At 53.2% G+C, this 19,747-nt stretch overlaps 1 protein-coding gene across 2 annotated transcripts in view; it reads right to left on the reverse strand.

Moving 5' to 3' along the window:
- USH1C (USH1 protein network component harmonin) overlaps window positions 1-19,747 on the reverse strand; it is a 45,439-nt gene that overhangs the window by 21,914 nt on the left and 3,778 nt on the right. For both annotated transcript variants that reach the window (XM_036325577.1, XM_036325578.1), the window contains exons 2-14: window positions 13,879-13,946; window positions 12,269-12,412; window positions 11,995-12,133; window positions 7,900-8,008; window positions 7,726-7,750; window positions 7,479-7,536; window positions 7,089-7,183; window positions 5,711-5,795; window positions 4,746-4,805; window positions 4,549-4,605; window positions 4,094-4,236; window positions 3,001-3,066; window positions 2,107-2,231 (exon numbers count right to left, since the gene is read on the reverse strand). In XM_036325577.1, the coding sequence (XP_036181470.1) occupies window positions 2,107-2,231; window positions 3,001-3,066; window positions 4,094-4,236; window positions 4,549-4,605; window positions 4,746-4,805; window positions 5,711-5,795; window positions 7,089-7,183; window positions 7,479-7,536; window positions 7,726-7,750; window positions 7,900-8,008; window positions 11,995-12,133; window positions 12,269-12,412; window positions 13,879-13,946 (1,174 nt within the window). The remainder of the gene's footprint in view (window positions 1-2,106; window positions 2,232-3,000; window positions 3,067-4,093; window positions 4,237-4,548; window positions 4,606-4,745; window positions 4,806-5,710; window positions 5,796-7,088; window positions 7,184-7,478; window positions 7,537-7,725; window positions 7,751-7,899; window positions 8,009-11,994; window positions 12,134-12,268; window positions 12,413-13,878; window positions 13,947-19,747) is intronic.

Consider the following 19,747-nt stretch of genomic DNA (forward strand, 5'->3'; position numbering starts at 1 on the left):
TGGGGAGTGCTATGACAGTGTGTCATGGACTTGAGGGCCTGGCAGGATGTTGGGGTTCTGCCAGGTTGGCCATGGGTAGGCAGGGTGAGCCCCTGGGACAGGGGGTGGTGAGGGGATCAGTCAGTCCCACCCACATCATTAGGATGAGTGGACTCATTTTCTGGGCAAGAGATAATCCCCACTTTTTAGGGTTCAAAAATGCAGGGTCCACCCCTCATCAGGCACAGACACCTGAGTCAGGTGTAACCTGTGGGCTGGCTGACTGGGCCCAAGTTGAAGAGGGTCAGGGAGGACCTGAACGCAGCCTGGTCCTGCTGGCCCAAAACGGCTGAGACAATTCCAGCCTCGCAAGAATACGGAGAAAGGCAGGCACTGGGCCGGCTCCCAGGCCTTCCTGCATCTCCTGACTTATCTCCAAATGAGAATTAATTGCTGGTGCATATGGAGATGGATAGAGGCGGCAGCTGCAGCAGCCCCAGCTCAGGCTGGCGGACTCCGGTCATCAATCTCATGCTTCGCGATGTTGCTTTAGAAAACATTTACATCTCGGACAAAGTTCTCCTTTTCTTCAAGAAGCTTGGTTTCGTTTAAAATCATGAAATAAATAGCTAGCTGCAGAAAGGGTTTTCATTTTCTGTAGTTCCTGAGAGAGTGTGTTTGTTCTGAAGCCAAGACCCAATTTCAAGGCAGGTACTAAATTGACTAGGGTTACTCTCAGGAGAAGCAATTAAAATCGATTTCTCTTCTCCTGAAGCTCCTGTTTCACGCATTAAGAGCAAATTAACTCCCTGTCTAAAGCACAGATTATTCACCGGGAATTTAGCTCTGGCCTCATCCTCAACTAATACCGAATGTCACAGGGAAGGCTGATGAGAGTGTGCTTTGTCCTTCCGAGAGGACCCTGAGATGACACGGTGCCCCCTGCCAGGAAGGAGTGGCTGGGTGGGAGCTGCTTGCCCTGCACCAAGGAGGGTGAGGTGGAACCATCCAGACGGCTCTGAACCTCTTCATCAACCCCAGTTCATGTCCCTCTAGGGCTTGGGCAAAATTCAAAGTTGGAGCCAGAGATGTCCGGACCCTATCACAGATCCCAAATGGCTGCCACACAGCAGAAATGGGGAACCTTGGTCCTTGGATACAGATTCACCCCACATCCGGAGGTTCCCAGGTCGGCTGAGCACAGTCAGCTGGAGTGGAACCTGCCCCATGTCAATGATGAAAACAGCTATAAAGAGTAAAGGCCCAACCAGGCATCCTGGACTTGTGGCTGCTACGGCCCCCACGCTGCCTTGCTCCTGGCTCCCCACCACGAGCCCTTTTAAAAAGCACTGAGAGTGAGCCCCCACTTTGCGCTGGTGCTGTGAGCTGCCCCTTGAAGAGGCTTCCTGGGAGTTGGGGTTGAGAGCTAGTGGAAAGGAGAGCAGTTGGTTGAGGCCTGGACCAAAACTGGGGATCATAACATAGGACAGATGAAGAAAGGAGATAAAGGCAGAAGGACCCGAGGCCACAGGATGGCCGCAGTTTGGTGCCTGGGCATCCTGATTCCATCCTTGGAGTGCAGGGACCTCGCAGGGTCCAATGCACAAGGATGCAGGTGGCAGGGTCACTTCAGGGAAGCTCCTCCCACAGTTGCCCATCAAGCTTGGACTACCAGAGTCTTCTCTCATGTGAGACCCTTGCCCCCTTTCCTGCTGCTCTTTCATCCCAGCACCAATTCAGACCCAAGCAGGAAGAAGATACAACACCCAACAAACTAAGATAATCCCATAAGCAGTTCACTTTCCCTACAGCTCTCCAATCCCTCTTCAGCAGCCCACGGGCACGGGGAGGGTCCAGCTGCCTGTGTCTGTGTTGTGGGGGAGAGCCTGGCAGCAGGCCTCGAGGACAAGGTGGGAAGACAGATCCTTCCCACCCCAATGCCCTGGCAGATAGGCCCTGGCACATGGCTGCCCCTCTGTGAAGCACATGCAGCCCAGACAGCCAGGGTGATTCACCTGGGGAGGTGGTGGTGAGTGAAGAGGGACCAGTATCTCATCCTGGACCATCCCCCAGCCTCCTGGCCCCAGAAGGAAGCTCTCTCCCCACCCACCAGCACATGATACGTACACTTTGGCTTGCGAAGGGGCACGGGGTGCATCTCGGCGCTGATGGTCTTAGACGAGAGCAGCTGTTCCCTGGAGCCCCAGTCTTCTTCCCACTGCTTCTGGAACTTCTCTTCCTCCTCCACGATCCTGAAATAAGACCCCATGCCTGTGATTAGAGTCAGAACCTTCACGGGCCCAGCTTCTGCCTATAGGTCAGAGGCGGGGAAATCGTTTGGTCTGGCCCTGCCAAGGCATTAGGGGTGAATTAATTAAATGACCAAATATAGCGGGCTAATTTTTAAGTTGATAATTCTGTATGTCCCTTGAATGATGTTATAAATATCCAAATGGCCCTTGGCAGAAAAAAGGTTCCCCACCCCAATTTGGCTCAGTGGGTAGAGCATCAGCCTGCGGATTGAGGGGTCCTGGCTTTGATTCCAGTCAAGGGCACTCGCTGGGTTGCGGGCTCGATCCCCAGTAGGGGGTGTGCAGGAGGCAGCCGATCAATGATTCTCATCATTGATGTTTCTATCTCTCTCTCCCTTCCTCTCTGAAATCAATAAAAAAATGTTAAAAAAAAAAGGTTCCCCACCCCTGCTGTAGGGAAACCTCAACCAGCCTGGGGAGAGACCATGGATTCTAGCTGTGGTGAAGACTACAGAGTCCTTGGCTCTCACATTCTAAATCGAGTGTGAATGCTACCCTGGCAATTATGTAAGATCATGTTCTAGTTACTGGAATGAGATGGCTTTACGGTACTAGGATTATGGAATGGCTAAAAATAAAGGAGGATCCACCAGGGACAAGAGGGCCAGGTAAACTGGTCCTGGAGGTGGCCTCTGGCTGGCTACCCTCCGAGAGCACACTCACGTCCACACACAGACACGGTGCGGATGCATGGGGCGGAGGCACTCACTGTTCCATCTCCTTCCGGTATCTCTCGTTTTCCTCTGCTGCCTTCTGGGCAATTTCCTTTTTCCTTCTGAAACACGAATGCAGATTGGCATGCTGAAGTCTGTGCAAGGGGAGTTCACTCTTCTTTGTAGCTAACTCCTGACTTGGAAAAAGTTCTATTTCTTTCAGGTTCCCCTCCAAGGGTGCCTGGGCCAGCTTTGGATGCTGGTCGTGTACTCTGTGGGGTTTTGTTTGGCACCACTAAGCAGAGATTCTGTGCTGCCGGAGCCGGGGTGCAGGTCAGAGTGGGCCACACTGTGCACCCACCTCCAAACTCTTAGATACAGTGACTGATGATAGGCAGGGCCTGGCCTGAGGGAGGTTCTCCTGGAAGAGGCCCCAGACCCCAGGGGCAAAGCTGGGTGACTACCCAAGACCAGGGCTGTGGGCAGAGGTACCAGCAGGGTTAGTTTTTCAGGCTAAATCTGTGATGGGAGAGATGGGAAAATCCCTTTCCAAATTCTTATAAAGCTCCTAGAATGTACTGGATTTAGATTTTGACATTGTTTTTGATCTATGAATTGCTTGCCCCGTTTATTCTCTCAACCCATCATCTCAACCATCCCATGTGGGGGCGGGACTTATCACCGCAGACAGGGCAGCTAGGCTGCCTGTTGTGAACCCCCGGTTGGCCACATGTGACTTTGCACACAAGTGGCTTACCCTCTCTGGGTCTCAGTCTCCTCACCTGTAAAATGGGTTAATACCACCCATCTCACAGGGCTATTGTGAAAATGACATTCAGTAACATACATGAGGCTATAATATAGCACCAACTGTATTATATATAATACATGGATGGTACTCGACAGACGTTAGCTACTGCATCCCCATATTCCTGGGTCTTGGAAATCAGGGGCTCTCTTTGGCAAGCAGGGAGGAGCCTGGTGGCCTGGAGGCAGGGGATGCTTATGCTGACCACCACTAGACACATCTGGTCTGAGGACAGGCCTTCAGAGGAGAGGATGAGGTTGGCTCAGGACACAGTGGGCAGGAAGCAAGGTGGATGTGGTCTGAGAGGATAGGGAAGGGGCGTCCTAACTGGCCACACTCACTGCTGCTCCATCTCCCGCTGCTCTTGCAGGATCTTGTTGGACTCCATTGCCAGCCGCTTCTGCATGAGGAGCTCCTGCCGCTGCAGCTCGCGCTGCCTCACCTCTTCCAGCCGCTCCCGATCCGTCATGAACAGCTCCCGGCCCTCGTGGGGAGAAAAGAGGCCCCAGGCTCAGTCCTCTGGGAAACCTGGGCTCCCACTGCCATGGCCTTGGGGGCCCAGATGAAGGCTGTCTTCTCAGCACCGTGACCCCAGTGTCAGGCACTGTGGTTCCTGCTGTCTCTGACCCACATGTGCCCTGGCTGGACAGAGACCCTCTCCCTCTGCTCTGTCAGAGCTTCAGGGACGGAGACACCCTTGGCCCTTCTCGGGAGCGTGTGGCAGACCTCAGGGCTCTGAGTGGCTGAGCCTGGAGGTCAGGGGTCATGGAGGCCCAGCAGCTCACTCTGGACTTACAGCTCCAGCTACGATGGAGATGGTCAGGCTGCGGCTACTCTTCAGCACGTTCACGGCCTGTGGGGACAGGTGGGCAGTCAGCTGAGGCCTGACAGACCAGAGCAGCCCAGGCCTCTAGAGAGCACAGGTTTCAGACACCATGGCAGGGGGAGGGGTGAGATGTGGAGGGCAGAGGTGTAACAGCCAGTAGGTCTCACCTCCTTGTGGTCCAGGTTGGAGAAGTCGATGCCGTTGACTTCGACAATCTGGTCCCCTGCCTGGTGGAGAAATGGAGAGGCATCAGCGTGTCTGCACTATCTGTAAACTCACTTATCTGAAGGAAAGGCTCATCCTGGGGCTCAAGGGCAGATGCTGGGTTTTCAAGTGACTGCACCTCAGCTCTCCTTCATGAGCAGAGCGTTGGAAAGCTCTGATGGAGGCCTCTCAGGGTCCCTCTGCCTCATGTCTTTCAGCAGCTGCCAAGTATTATCTTGTTAGAGGGTCATTCCTTTGGCTGAATGTACGACCTTTGCTTTAAACACTCAGAATGTAGACCTAGGAGCCCGTGGACTTCTCATATAGCAGAGGCTGTGCTGAGTCATCACTGGTAGCTAGCATTCAGCGGTCCCTTACTACATGCCAGTTCTCAGCATGTGTATTGATTCATTTAACTCACACAATGACTCTAGAAGGAAGGCCATCACCCCATATTATAGGAGAGAATTCTGACGCACAAAAAGAGGAAGGAATATGCCAAAGTAGAGGTGACAAGTTCTGGCTCTGTAATCAGACCACCTCGGGTTGAATCACAGCTCTACCATCCTAGGTAGCCGATCTTGGAAAAGTCACATACTTTCTCTGGGTCTCAGTTTCCTCATTTGTAAAATGGGGATAATGACAGTACCCAATTCTCAGAGTTCTATTGAATTTAAAGGGCTTAGAACACTGTCTGATCCAGTAAACACTCAATGATCATTGTTACTGCAGTCTCAAGCTCAGGAATAAAGGCTCTCAGAGCTGGAGAAGACTGTAGAAAGGGTCAAATGCCACCCCCTCTGTGACGCTTCCCTTAGGGCGTGGGAAGGAATCATCAGCCAGTGACTGCCGAGAGAGGGCTATGTGGGAAGACGTGTACCTCCATCACTGTGCGGTCACAGTCTGACCCTGGCCCGGGCTCACTCACCTCCAACCCCACCTCGGCAGACAGGGAGCCAGGCTTCACGTTACTGATGAAGATGCCTGGTTTCTGGGTGGGGCCGCTGGAAATGCTGTGGAAGAGATGGGAAATGCAGGTGAGCCTCTGCCTCCAGCGCTCGCTCATTCTCAAGGCCTTGCTCCCTCTGCCTGTGTCTCCAGGCTCTGGTCCCTCAGGAAACAGGTCACCCATGAGCTCAGTACCCAAGGCTCTTCACTGTCTACCTGTGGCAAGAGCCACAGACAACTACTTGTAACCCCTGCCCCCCACCCAATCCCTCACCCATATTTCTTTTTCTAGCACTTTCCTATTCATTCCTTAAGGCTCAAATGCTATCATCTCTACAAGGTTTTAATGGAACTCCTCTTCTATCCTAAGATTAAGATAGTTGCTCTCTTCTCAGTGCTCCTAAAACACCTACAGCAAGGGAAGCATTTGTACTACTGTTCTCCCCATCTAGACTGGTCACTAATCAATCACAGCACTCTTTCCCACCAAGCCTGGATGCAACCTTAGAGTTCTTTTCAAAACAGTACACCATGCAGCCACTACTAATTGATTAGAGATAGCACAGGATTGGAAACCTGTTTGCCATCCATGATGCAGAATGCAGCTCCATTAGCAACCTTGTCGTTCATTACTGTAACTGTTTATGTGGCTGGATTCGATATTAGGCTGCAATCTCTGAGAAAGGAGGGGCTTTTTATTACGTAAACTTGGCAGGAAAGTATTGAATAAGTGTGAATGAATGGAAACAATAAGAATGACTTAAATAATAATAGCTAATGTTTACCAACTGCTTACTACTTGCCAGGCACTAAGCTTGATACTTCTGTCATCTCATTCCTCCTCACAATGTGGATATTATTACCCCCAGCTTATAGAGGGAAAAGCTGAGCTTCAGAGTGGTTACGTAGCTAGTCCAGGTTCTGGAGCTCGTAGGTGGCAGAGAAGGGGCTGACCCCTAGCCCTGTGTGCTTATCAAGAGTACGTGGTGTGATCTAATTCCTATTTGCAATCCCCTGGCTGCCCCTTAAGGAAACCCACAAGGCAACAGGTAACAAGGGAACAGTGACAGAGATGATCAGCAGGACAGAGGCCTTTACAGTGGCTTGAGGTCCCACCAGAGGAACATGGTTCCTCTTTGGGCCTCAGTTTCCTCATCTGTAAAATGGGCCTGTTAAGAGCTGTCCTCCTGACCTTGCAGGCCTGTTGTGAAACTCAGAGGGGAAACCAGGCACCAAGAAGTGTCATCAACAGTGGGTAAAAGTTTCCTCAGAAGCAGCAGTGAGAAAAGGGAGAGGCATTAGGGTCCTCCTGGGGTCTGCTGGTCATGAGGGAGCCCCAGGGCATGCCTGCTACCCACCTGCAGCCAAGGCCCCGGGAGCCCACCAGGCTGATGAAGACCTTCTTCTCCCTGTTTTCTCGATTCCCTAGGGAGCCCAGAATGTTCCGCCCGCCCTGGAGGAAAGAGAATAAGGGTCACTAGGTGTCAGATGTGTGAAAATGGCCATTTGAGCTCATAAGCACTACTATTCGCATGTGAGTCTGATGGCCATTCTGTCCCTGGGGGGAGAGGTCTATACCTGCTGGGCTTGGCTGGGGGCCCACCACCCACAGGGGCTTTCTGGATGCACAGGGGCATGTGTGAAGCCCCTGAGGGCACATCCCTAGAGCAAGGCCCCTTTCAGGACCAACTGCCCCTCCTTGAAGACCATTCCATCCAGACCCCATCACTGGTGGTCCTGGCCCTTACCTCAGATCCTGACACAAACTGATCCACATACTGCCATTTGAGGGGCTCGTCAGGAGAGCTGATGGGAAATGAAATGAGAAGGGGGGTCATTAGAGATGTTGGAGAGACCAGGCCCTAAGTCCAGATCTGCCCCATCTGGAGCCCCCAGTCATCACTGGCCCAGGGGCAGTGCTGGCCTGTGGGAAGCCAAACCCCAGGACCCTGAGCCCACAGGGAAGAGTCTGCCTCAGAGGAGGGTCCTGCTCACCTCTTCACGGGGATCAGGCCGATGTCTGTGGGAGAAAGGCACTGGGGTTAGGGCGGCTCCTCTGCCCTCCCTTCCTGCCCCAGGAGCTGATTCCCTGTTGCCTACCACCCTCCTCCACCATTAGCACCTCCCCACCCTTCTATCCCCCCTCCCCTGCCCTCTGGCCTCACTCACGTCTCACTTTGATGGACACAGTCTTCTTGGTGCGGATGAGGTTGATGACCTCCTCATGGGTGCAGGAGGAGATGGAGTACCCATTGATCCGGACGATCTCGTCCCCTACCTTGGCCACACACAGAGGGAAGAGGCACAGGTTGAGGGAGCATCGGGTGGCCGGGCGGGTTCACTACCAGATGCCCCGGGCCTGCTCTCCAGGAAAGGGGACGATGGCCTAACTATGTGCCCTAGTACCTTGTCACAACCAACCCATCCTCCAACAGCCTGACAGACCCCAGGACAGTGGCACTTCCCAGGAGTCTTTCTGCTGCCCTGTTTCACAGATGGAGAGCCTAAAATGGTAGGGGAAGGGCACAGAGAATGGGTAGTGGCGCTGGGAATAGAATACAAGGCTCTGTAACCTAACTCTGGCGTCCCTTTCACCCCATTGGGGTACCAACAGGTTCCAGAATCCATGCAGAGGGTGACCCTTCACACAGATTCAAGCAGCTCTTCCCACCTCACCCCAAGGGGCAGGCTTCCCTGCAACACCATAACAGAGTTGGGGTGGGGAACTTCTAGGGCTCCTGGCCCAAGCGCACATCTCTCTCTCTCTCTCTCTCTCTCTCTCTCTCTCTCTTACACACACACACACACACACACACACACACACACACACACACTCCCTTTTTTTCCACACTATGGAAATTCAATGGACATTTAATCTGACTCTGAATTCCCATTCTGGGTGTGAGCAAAGAACAGCAAATGAACAAAAGGCTTTGGCATTGGATGGCCTGTGTTCAAACCCCTGCTCTTACTCTTATTAGCTGTGTGACCTTGGGCATGTCTATTGAACTTCCTGAACCTGTTTCCCTCACCTGTAAAATGGGGAAATGTGGTTGCTATGAAAATTAAGTGAGTGTGTACATATAAAGTCAGCCAGTGTCTGACCTCAAATAATAAATACATGGTTGTTATTTCTATTTTTCATTGAACCTGAGCTCTAAATATTCTGATCAGATCCCTCTTCTCAGGACTTAGCCCTCCTTATACAGGGACAGATAGGGGGCACTTGGGCCTGGCGGGCCAGCCTGGATACGGATCGGTGGTGAGACTGCCCCCTAGTGGACACTGCCTTGGGCTCCTCCAAGTACCTTGGCCTGGGGATCAGGCTTGAAATTCCTCATTTAATAATTGCAGGGCTGGAAGGAACCTCATACATCAGTAGAAACTGAAGTCCAGGGAGGTGATGTTTTGTCAAAGGTCACACAGCCGTCTATACTAATAAAAGGGTAATATGCTAATTAGACCAGGCGTCTTCCGGCATCCTTCCAGACAAAGCCATGGTGGCAGGGGCCGAGGCAGAGGTGGTTAGGGCAGATCAGGCTGGCAGGGGAGGGAAGTTAGGGGCGATCAGGTAGGCAGGCAGGCAGGTGAGCAGTTAGGAGCCAGCAGTCCCAGATTGTGAGAGGGATGTCTGAGGGGGTCGCAGATTGGAGAGGGTGCAGGCTGGGCTGAGGGACACCCCCTTCTCCATGCATGAATTTCATGCACTGGGCCTCTAGTTAGCTATAAAACAGGGATGGATCCTGGATGCCCCTCTCTAGCCTAAGGCCAGCGCAGGTCAGCAGGGGCTTAGCTCACACCACATGTGCTGACCCTTTGGAGACTAGTGGGTACATGTTGACTCTGAGTGGGGCCTAGGGGCTGGGCAGGCAGACAGTCCAGGAGGGAGTGTCAACTCCTACCTTCTACAGCACAGTGGCAGTCACCCTCTCATTGTTGCCACCTGAACACTTTCCTTCCACACCTGGACACACCCCCTAATCTTCTTAGGGGACTGACAAGAGTGGCACGGGGTTCAAAAGGTGCCACGGGGAGGGACTCACTGCAGAACTGTCTAGGTTTCTGGGGCCATCTCCTGTAAGGAGAACCGTTACTAGCCCCTGCACTGACTTTTTACAACTCTGCATCTCTGTTAACCAGATGAGGAAACAGGCGCAGAGAGGTGAAGCCGCTTGCTTAATGTCACCCAGCCAGCAGACAGTGTTGCTGGGATTTGAAGTCAGGTTTCCACGACAGACCACAAGCGTTGGCTTGTGGGCGTTTGGAAACGGAAAAGCAGGGCCCCTGGCCAAGCCTGGCTGCAGTTCCCTGTGTCTTGCCCTCTTTGGATCCTTGCCACCTATCAGAGCCCTCAAGTCCCACAGGAAAGGCAGGGATTGCTCTGTCCACTTTATGGCTGGGCCCTCCATGCACGCAGAATCATTCTCCAGCCCTGGACCATACAGCAGGTTGGGCAGCACAGACCGCCCTGTGCAGGGCAAAGGATGTAGGTTCGGACACCATACACTTTAAAAAACACACACTAAAACATCTCCAATAGGGGTGATATGAGCAGAGAGATGAGGTTCCAGGGCTAGGTCCTATGGGTGGGTCCAAGCCCCCCAACCCGGGGGCCCAGCCTCACAGGTCAGATCAACAGGACCTTCAGTCCAGCCAGGCTGTGCCTGAACATGCCCCTCCCCTGCCTTCCAGAATCTTCCTCCAGCCACATCCAGGCAGAAGATCTCCCCAGAAACATGAGCCCAGACAGGTGAATGGATGCTCCCCTGAGTGAAGTTCCCGGTCTTGTTCCTAAAGGGAACCTGCCCAGGACCCCAGGCAGAACGATTCCCACGCAGCCCCCGGCTCAGGTTGCTGGATCAGCTTTCCTCCTCCTCTTGCTGCGAGCGTAGCCCTGCAAAAGGCCCTTTGTGCCAGCGCCACAGTGAAATGACGATCTGAGGGGCAGCGGCACAAAGGAGAGATGAGCCCGCCAGCCCGAGAAAGGGTCGATAATGCATAAGCCTGAGAAACAGGCGGGAAGATAAAACTGTTTCATTAAAATGGCCCAAAGCCCCCAGGCATGGAGGCATCGCTGAGAAGTGCTTGTCCTAGAAGGAGAGCTCGCCCTGGAAAAAAAGGGGGCCTCCGCTGACGCCCGGAGAGGAGCTCATTGTGCTTTCTCTCTGGCCGCATTTCTGGGCTGGAAAATGTGCGCACGGGAGGAGTAATGAAGCGGCTGAAATTTCAGACGCCACCGGCGAGCCGTGAGACAGGGATTTAGAACAAAGCGGTGTCTGTCAGCTCCCAGTTTCCACCTCCCACTCCACGGTGTCTGGTACCCTTCCCCTCAGGCCCCTAAAGCCCTGGCTTGGCAGCCCGGACTGGGGTGTTGATAACAAACATGCTGGAAGCTCTGGGCGGGAGTGGGAGGGCCTCTTTTATCTGGACATACAAAAACACAGCTCTGGGCTCCGGCAGGAGTGAGACCTGGAGGTCTGCCCATCTTTGCTCAGACACTGAGGTGCAGGGACCCCGGGGGAGGGGCACCTGGGGTGCTGAAGAGAGATCCCTGGGCTTGGCAGTCAGGAGACCTGGGTTCAAATCCTGGCTCTGCCACTTGCTGGCTGTGACACTAGTCAAGACTGAGTCGCTATCAGCTCTGGAAATGGGATGATACAGCCAAGGCATACAACGAGAGCTGGTTGTGAGCGTGTTACCTGGCACATCCTTGGTGTTTATTCAATCTCCCTCTCTGCTTACCTAACAAGCACAGGAGCACTTGTGCCAGGCACTGTTATAAGTACTTCATAATATGAATTCTCCTCTTAACAACCTGATGAGGTGGATAGTATCATCATCATCATCATCATCATCATCATCATCATCATCATTCCCATTTTACAGATGAGGAAACTGAGGCATGGGGTTAAGTGTTTTCAGCAGTCACACGGCTACAAAGCCAGGACAGTTAGGATAGTACATCGGATTTCCTTTTACCTTCCAGTAAAAGGCTACATGCCCAAAGCTTCAGGTGTCAGGACATAACTAGGAAGTAGGGGAGGTGGGGGGAAGAGCAGCAGCAGCTGCAGCAGCATCAGGGGGAGCCATGCTCCCAATGGGACTCAATAAAACAGGCGATTGCCTGCAGCCTGAGGGAAATCTATCAGGATGGGGCAGCGTCTTCCTCTCCCAAAGTCTCAGAGAGGTGAGTGACCATGTTATGCCATGCAGCCCAGCAAGTGAGTGGGGGAGGCAGGAAGCCTGAGGATTCTGCCCGCTCACCTGCAGCCCGACGCTGTCTGCCTGGCCACCTTTGATGAGGTGGGAGATGAAGAGCCCACAGCCGAACTCGAGGCCGCCACGCACGCTGAGGCCCAGGCCTTCGGGGTGCAGACGGTCCAGACGCACCTCTTTCAGCTTCCTGCCATCGGAGAGGTGGGTGATGGTCCAGCTTTGGCCTGACCACCAGTGCTACCCCATCCACTAGTGAGGGACCCTGTCCATCCCAGGGTGGCTTCGCCCAGCCGTGCCTCTAGTCAGGGGGCTCCCTTCGTACCTGGAGCGCCGGGGGGTCAGCTGGTCGTACTCCACCTGGTGCTTCAGCGGGATCAGGGGTCTGATGGCGTCAAACAGCGGCAGGCGGCTGGGCTCATTGATGACCAGCTTCAGGTCTCCCACAAGCACAGCCACATCCATGGTCCTGCAGAGACAAGGGGGACCTGGAGTCTCACCCAGAACCATGACCTCTGAGACCCACGGATTCCCAGAGAAAGCAGTCCTGGACTGGGTCCCCACCCACTGGGCCCAGGCCTTGGAATTGAGAATCCGGAAAAGCCAGAGCCCTACCTCTGGGCAAGCTGTCTCAGAAGAACTTTGTTCTCTCATATCAGCATCGCCAGGAAACCCGGGAGGTAGGGGTTAGGAACCCATTTTGCAAATGAAATCAAGTCAGGATTCAAACTCCACTCTGCCCAGTTCTGAAGCCCAGGATCTCTCCAGACAGGAAACCTCCTGTGAGATGGCACTGACCCCTCCTGCCCCTCCCCTCCCCCGGTCTCCCACTTCTAACCTGTAGCTAAACTCTGTAAATTCTGCCTCCACAATACCTCTCACTCGCCTCCTCTTCACACTGTTCAGGCCTCAGTGTCTCTGGCCTGCCTCTCTCCAGCTGCCTGCCAACTTGCTCACTCTCATCTAGTCTTTTCTAAATGTAAGTCACTCCTCAAAACGCTTCAATGGCTCCCCCCTGCCCAGAGGACACACTCCATTCTCCCCGGCAGCCTCAGGGCCTCCCTGGCCTTCTCCAGGGACTTGCTCCAGGTTTGGCTGTCTAAGGTCTCCACGAACCCTGGGCTCTATTCCCCCAGATCACTTGTCACTTCCCAGCCACACCTGTGCTTTCACAACTTCATCTCGGTCTGCTAACGCTGTTCCTTCACCCTGGAATGTCGTTCCCTGGTATTCCCACCTACCAAAATCCTTCTTACCCTTCAAACCCACGCTAAAGCCTTTTCGGTCCTTTCCCCTGTGGTTAGAAAGGAAAACTCCCTTTCTTCACATCCTGCTTTTAATTTTTTTCTACTGCTTTTAATTATATTCAGAACTTCTTTTACTATAACTTATATTAGAGGTTTTTTTTGCATTTGTAGTGTGTGTCCACCTCCCCTCTCTAGGCCATGAGCTAGCTGAGGAAAGAAAGTTGATCTTATTCGTTACTGGATTCTGCATGGTGCCCAGCAAGTGGCAGGAGCTTATGAATGTATGCTGAGTGAGTCAAAAAGCAGGTGGGTCATAAGAGACATCTGGCGCAGGTGCTGGGGCCAGCTGGCATGTCCTGTCCTATTCCAGCAGGCACACTCTATGGAGCCTATCCGGCTACTTGATGTCCCCTCCCCATCACATTGTGAGCAAGCTGAGGGCAGCGACCCGTCGGGCATGCTCACACCTATGCCCCAGCCCCTAGTACAGAGCCGTGCACAGAGTGTTTGTGCAAATATTTGCTGAGACACCTGAATGATGTGTCCATTTCGTTCCCAGCACCTGCTCCACCCCCAAGCTCCCCAGCATGGGAGGGGCGGTCCTCCTGTCATAAAAGGACCCATCCCAGGGCTCCCTGCAGACAGAGGTCCCCAGGTGGCCCGCAGGAGCTAGACTCAGCACACTTACTGGTGATACATCCGCAGCACGTCATAGAGATAGTCCTTCTCGGCGTCATTTTCAATCAGAAAATCCACCTGGAAAACCCAAGAGCAGAATTACAGCTGCAGGCCCAGCACCCCCAGTGCAGATCCCAGGGAGGGGGAGACCACCACTAGGGGCCTCCTCAGCATCAGCTCAGGTCTGGGGCTGTGAGGAAAGGAGGAAAGCTGCAGGCCAGGCTGGCCCTCTAACCCCAACACCTCACACCTGTGCAGACCACCCAGGCGTGGCCACAGGAGTACTCTGCACATCCAGATGTGCAGGCCAAGCCTCACCCCAGGTGGGTGCACACGCATCTGCACATATATGACAGCGATACGTCCCGTGACAGCGGGGCTGCAGCTCAGTGTCCAGGGTGACCACGGCAGTGTCGGCTCCTGGTCTTACCTGATAGTGGCTATAGTGCCGGATAACTGCTTTCAGAAAGGATTTGGGCCACTCGCTCAGATAGCACATCCCACCGGCTGGAAGCACCCCACCACCGGGTTCTCCTGTGTCACCGATGCCAGGGGCCACTCCACCGTCTCTCCCTGGCCTAAGCTTGGTTGGCCCTGACTTCTGGCCACTCCTTCCTCTCCCCATGTCCCTGACTATCCCCCCTGCTCCCCACACACACACTAGGGGGAGAGTCAGGTTACTTATTTCATCTTTGCTGACGTCAATGGCTGGGACTCCAAGGTCAGGGTCAGGAGCTGTTTCATTAGCACCTCAGTCCCAGGGGAGCTGGGGGCCCAGGAGCCTCGAGCTCCACTCCCTGGGACGGCTCAGTGCGAATCTCTACACACTGTATCTTTGGCTCCTCTTCAGCCCGAGGCTGAGTGAGAGGGCAAAGTTAGCGACTGGAGGGATCACTGGGTCCCTCCCTCCTGCAGCCTCCAGACCCATCAACATGGCCCAGGGCCTCAGCTGCAAGCTCCCCGCTGATTGGTCCTCAGAGGAGGGTCAGCACCGCTTTGCCTCTTTCTATGAGTATCTCAGGGGTTCTGGGGTAAGTCTGTCCAAGCACCCTGGGCCCAACCCTTTGGCCTGATTCATCATGAGTGAGAAGACACTCTCTTGAATGACTGAACCACAGATGTTCTGCTCTCCAAGGGGAGCATAAAAATCCCATCTGCTCTGGTTGGAGTGAGAACCTTCTGACCAAATGGCTCCTAGCCCCACCCCAGCTGTGGGGGCGCATGAGATGAAGGTGAGGAGAGAGAATCTCTTGTTGGCTGAGGCCTTAAGGCTGCCGCTCTCTCCCACGCCTCCTTGCAGAAATGCCTCCCGCTGTCCTCAGCAGGCAGGCAGCGTTGATGCACTGGGTGGAAAGTGGGAGTAGAAGACAAGCAATTTCCAGTGTTACAGTCTAGGATGCTGTTTTTCTCCTTCCCGGACAACCACAGATCACCTGGAGATGGTCTTTGTGGAAAAAAGCCTGTTCCTGGGGGTCCCAGGGTCCCCGTCCTTGTCGGCAACCCTCCAATGCTGACCACAGCATCCAGAAGTCACATCCTACCAGTGGCAGGCAGCTGCCAAGTTCAGCTCTTTAGCCTGATGTCACCAGCTCGTTCAGTCACTCAAATCCTGGTCTTGGGTTCTGCCCGGCCCTCCTTCTCCAGGGTCATCTCCACCATTTCCGATGTGGGACTTGGACTCACTCAGAATGACCCACCTCCCTCTATCATTTCAATGTGTCCATTCAAAAAATTATCTATATACCACAACAGCTGGGAAAACACACCTGGGTTATATGGGATGCTCTTTAAATACAAATCTAAGTGGTCAAGTCACATGGAGGTCCTGTGGCAAACCATCTGCTTCATCGTCAGACCACAGCCACGTGAAAACACACACTCACACCTCACTCTCTGGGCTTTCAGAGGCACCGAGACAGACAACTGAGAAAGATGGAACTTGCTCTAGAAGCCTCACACGCAGTAACATCACCAGCATAATTCAACTTTCACTTCCTAAATAATTTTTAACAACTTATGTGGTCTCTCCCCTCCTCCTGGAGTCTGGGTCCCAGCAAACTCGCCAGGAGGACAGCCCAGCCGCAGTCTGAAGATCGGCTGGGTGGGCTTCTCCCGATACCTCGCACTCAGGTACCAGTGAAGCGCCTGCGCTCAGTGGCATGCACACAGGCATGCAGTGCTCAGTGGTGTCTGCTGAATGACAAGTGAGCTCCAGTTGCTCTAATCTGGAACCTTCCTTCCAACCTCTTGGCCCAATCCTGGGTGACCACCTCCCCATCTCCTCAGCACACACACATGCCACGGCATCCTGGATCTTTCTCCTGTTCGCTCAGTTTCAGCCTGTCACCAAAGAGTCAGTCCCAGACCCACACAAGATGGACTGTCCTCCCTCCTCCCCTCGAACCCTGCCTTTGCTTAAGGGGAGTGCAAGCCCCTCCTTCCAGAGTCTTTCCTGACCACGCGCAGCCTGGAGCTTCCTCACCAGCCTCCCAGCTGAGCCCCTTCTTGCCTGGCTCCCTCATTCAGGACAGACTCTATTTACCGACTGCTCACCGCGTCTGAGGAAGTTTACACGTAATGCCTTTAACCTCCCAACAATGCTCTGAGGTGGATGGACAATACTATCCCCATTTCACAGATGAGTAAACAGAGGCTCAGAGAAGTAGCAGAGCTGAGCCTTCACCCTATGTCCGCTGGTTCCAAAACCTCTGCTTTCTCTAGACCACCATATGGTATCCACTTCCCAGATATACCTTTTTTTAAAATATATATATATTTCTTTATTAATTTCAGAGAGGAAGGGAGAGGGGAGAGAGAGAAACATCAATGATGAGAGAGAATCATTGATTGGCTGCCTCCTGCACGCCCCCTACTGGGGATTGAGCCCGCAACCCAGGCATGTGCCCTTGGCCAGAATCGAACCCGGGACCCTTCGGTCCGCAGGCTGACGCTCTAACCCAGGGGTGGGCAAACTTTTTGACTCGAGGGCCACAATGGGTTATTAAATTGGACTGGAGTGCCGGAACAAAAGCATGGATGGAGTGTTTGTGTGAACTAATATAAATTCAAAGTAAACATCATTACATAAAAGGGTACGGTCTTTTTTTTCAATAGTTTTATTCATTTCAAACGGGCCGGATCTGGCCCGCGGGCTGTAGTTTGCCCACGGCTGCTCTATCCACTGAGCCAAGCCGGCTAGGGCCAGATATAACTTTTTTTGTATGCATTTGTCTAATACACATTTATGGAGCACCTATTGTGTATGAGACACCATGTCTTCTTTCTCCAACTATATCTAGAAAGCCTTCCCTTTTCTTAGAGCCCTTCTCGGTGATGGGCACAGAAATCCTAAGGAGCCACCGTCTACAAATAACTATTGGGAGGTTTATCACGTCAGTCCCCCCACCCCCCCGACTTTGTGTCTGACCTTGTGTCTGGTCTCCTTCATTCTCTAGCTGGTGCTCAACTATCTCTGTGCTACAGGCCTATATGGCAGGGAGATGTAGGGGGTCAGACCCCTTGTCTGGGGCATGAGAGGCAAATTCTAGGTGTGACCTTGGACCCACTGCAGCCTCAGCTCCCGGCATTCCTCTGTGTGGTCTGGCCATTCAGGAGAGAGGAAGCATATACCTTCAGCTCATGCAAATTCAACTCCATGTGTGCACCCAGCCAAAGAGGGAAAAAGAGAGCAAGAGCAAATTAAATAATGCATATTGTTCCGCTCGACCTTGGGCCACGGTGGGGATTAAATGAGTGAATGCATGCAAAGTACTTAGGAGAGTGCCCGGGCCCCAAAACATGTGCTGAATCTCTTCCTTTGCACCTCCAGACCCACTCGCCAGCCTTCGCCACACGCCCTGTATCCCAGGAAGCTTTGCCTGAGCTCCTGCCCTCAGCTTTCTGCTGTGTTCAGCGGTGGGTGGGGAGGGGTGGGGAGAAGGGGAATGGGTTCTGATTCCGGCTCCCACCACGCTGGATCACCTTAAGGCGGGCTCCCCGACCTGAGGCTGCAGATGCTGTCTGGGCCATGGCTCCCCCTGTTTGGGGGAACCCTCCCTCCCCTCGCCTTCAGGAGCCCTGGCTTCTGGCTGCTGCTCCTCTCAGGCTGTGTTAACAAGCCTTGTTGGTCCATGTGCTCCTGCCCTTCCCTCTATGTGGCCCCTTCAAGAGACTCAGTTTTCCCGGTTGGATGAGCCAGCTGCTCCCACCTGACTGGCTGGCCTGAAACATTAGCTATTATTGATGGCGGTGCCAGCATCATTTCCTCTGTGACCTCTTCTTCCACCGCTAAGACTCCTTGGCTCAAATGTCAGCTCGCCTTGGTCCAGCCTTTCTCCGGGCTCCGCCACAAAGCCCGTCCTGTTGTTCTCCGCACGCTCTGTTGCCACCCCGGCCCTGGGACCCACCGAGCTGTGCTGTACTTTCTCTCTTACCCGCCTGTGTCCCCACTAATGTGTGTGTGGCCCAGGCACAGGCCTGGGGGGAGTGTGGAGAGTGAGGCCAACAAGCTCCTCCCCCATCTAGGTCTGCGTCTCTCTGCTTCACCTGAAAAATGGGGATTCAAGTATCTGTTTCATAGGATTTCATCCTTCTTTGAGGGATTCATTATTTTAAAGTGATTCATGAGTGATTAGTGGTCAAATGCTCAGAACAGTGCCGGGCAAATAGTAAGTACTCAGCATTTGTTAAATAAAACTAGGTAAGAATAGATAGTACAGCCGTAACCCGTTTGGCTCAGTGGATAGAGCATCGGCCTGCGGACTGAAAGGTCCCAGGTTCGATTCCGGTCAAGGGCATGTACCTTGGTTGTGAGCACATCCCCTGTGGGGGCGGGGAGGGGGGGTTGCAGGAGGCAGCCAATCGATGTTTCTTGCTCATTGATGTTTCTAACTCTCTATCTCTCTCCCTTCCTCTCTGTAAAAAATCAATAAAATATATTAAAAAAAAAAGAATAGATGGTACACAGTCTATAGTCTCAGCAGCGGGCAGAGAGTGGGCCCTTCGTAAATGCTGGTGGGACGAATGGGCCCAGGCACATTCTTCCCTGGCCCTCACGGCTTGCATCCCAGATAGTGCTGGGGCTGCTTGTCTCTTGTTTCATTATCCTTCATCTTTTCAAATCTTTTCAAAAGACTCATATCTTGCCAACTAGTTGGGAGCATTTAACCCAGCGCTTGGCACAGCTGACCATGCTGCCTTCTCCTGGTTCTCCTGCCTTATTTGCTGTTCCTTCTCCTCTAAAGGTTGGGGTGTCCCGAGCCTTTTCTCCCTAAATGACCTCGTCGGTCTCAGAGCTTGAACTACCATTCACACCCCAAGGACTCACTGAGACTTGTGTCCAGCACAGACCTCTCCCAGTCTTCACACTCCCACCGCTACTGGCCTTCTCACTCACCTCTCCATTGGAAGGTCATAGGTATCTCACACTTAAAACATCCAAAATGGAACTCTTCGTTCCCACCATCTCCCACTCTGTCTCCACCAACCTGCTCCTTTTCCCAAAATGTAGGTCACCCTTGGTGTCTCTCTCTCCACACCCATAGCCAACCCATCAACAAAGCCCACAGGAAGGGCTGCAACATGTATCCTGGGTCTGACCTCTCCTCACCCTAGTCCCAGCCCCTGCCTCCGGCCTGGGCTACTGTAGGAGCCTCCTAACAGGATTCCCCTCTTGGCCCTCTTAGGCTGCTCTCTACCAGCAGTCAGAGCAGTTTCTTTAAAAAAAAAAAAAATATTTATTTTAAATATTCGGTTTGATGAGTTTCAACAAATTTCCACACTGGTGTGACCAACACCCAAATCAGCTCATCATCTCAGAGTTTCCTTGTCTGTCAGCCCCGCTCCCATCCCCTTCACATATATGTAGTCATACAGATCAT

This window comes from Myotis myotis, unplaced genomic scaffold, assembly GCF_014108235.1.
Source record: "Myotis myotis isolate mMyoMyo1 unplaced genomic scaffold, mMyoMyo1.p scaffold_m19_p_10, whole genome shotgun sequence".
Classification (NCBI taxonomy): domain Eukaryota; kingdom Metazoa; phylum Chordata; class Mammalia; order Chiroptera; family Vespertilionidae; genus Myotis; species Myotis myotis.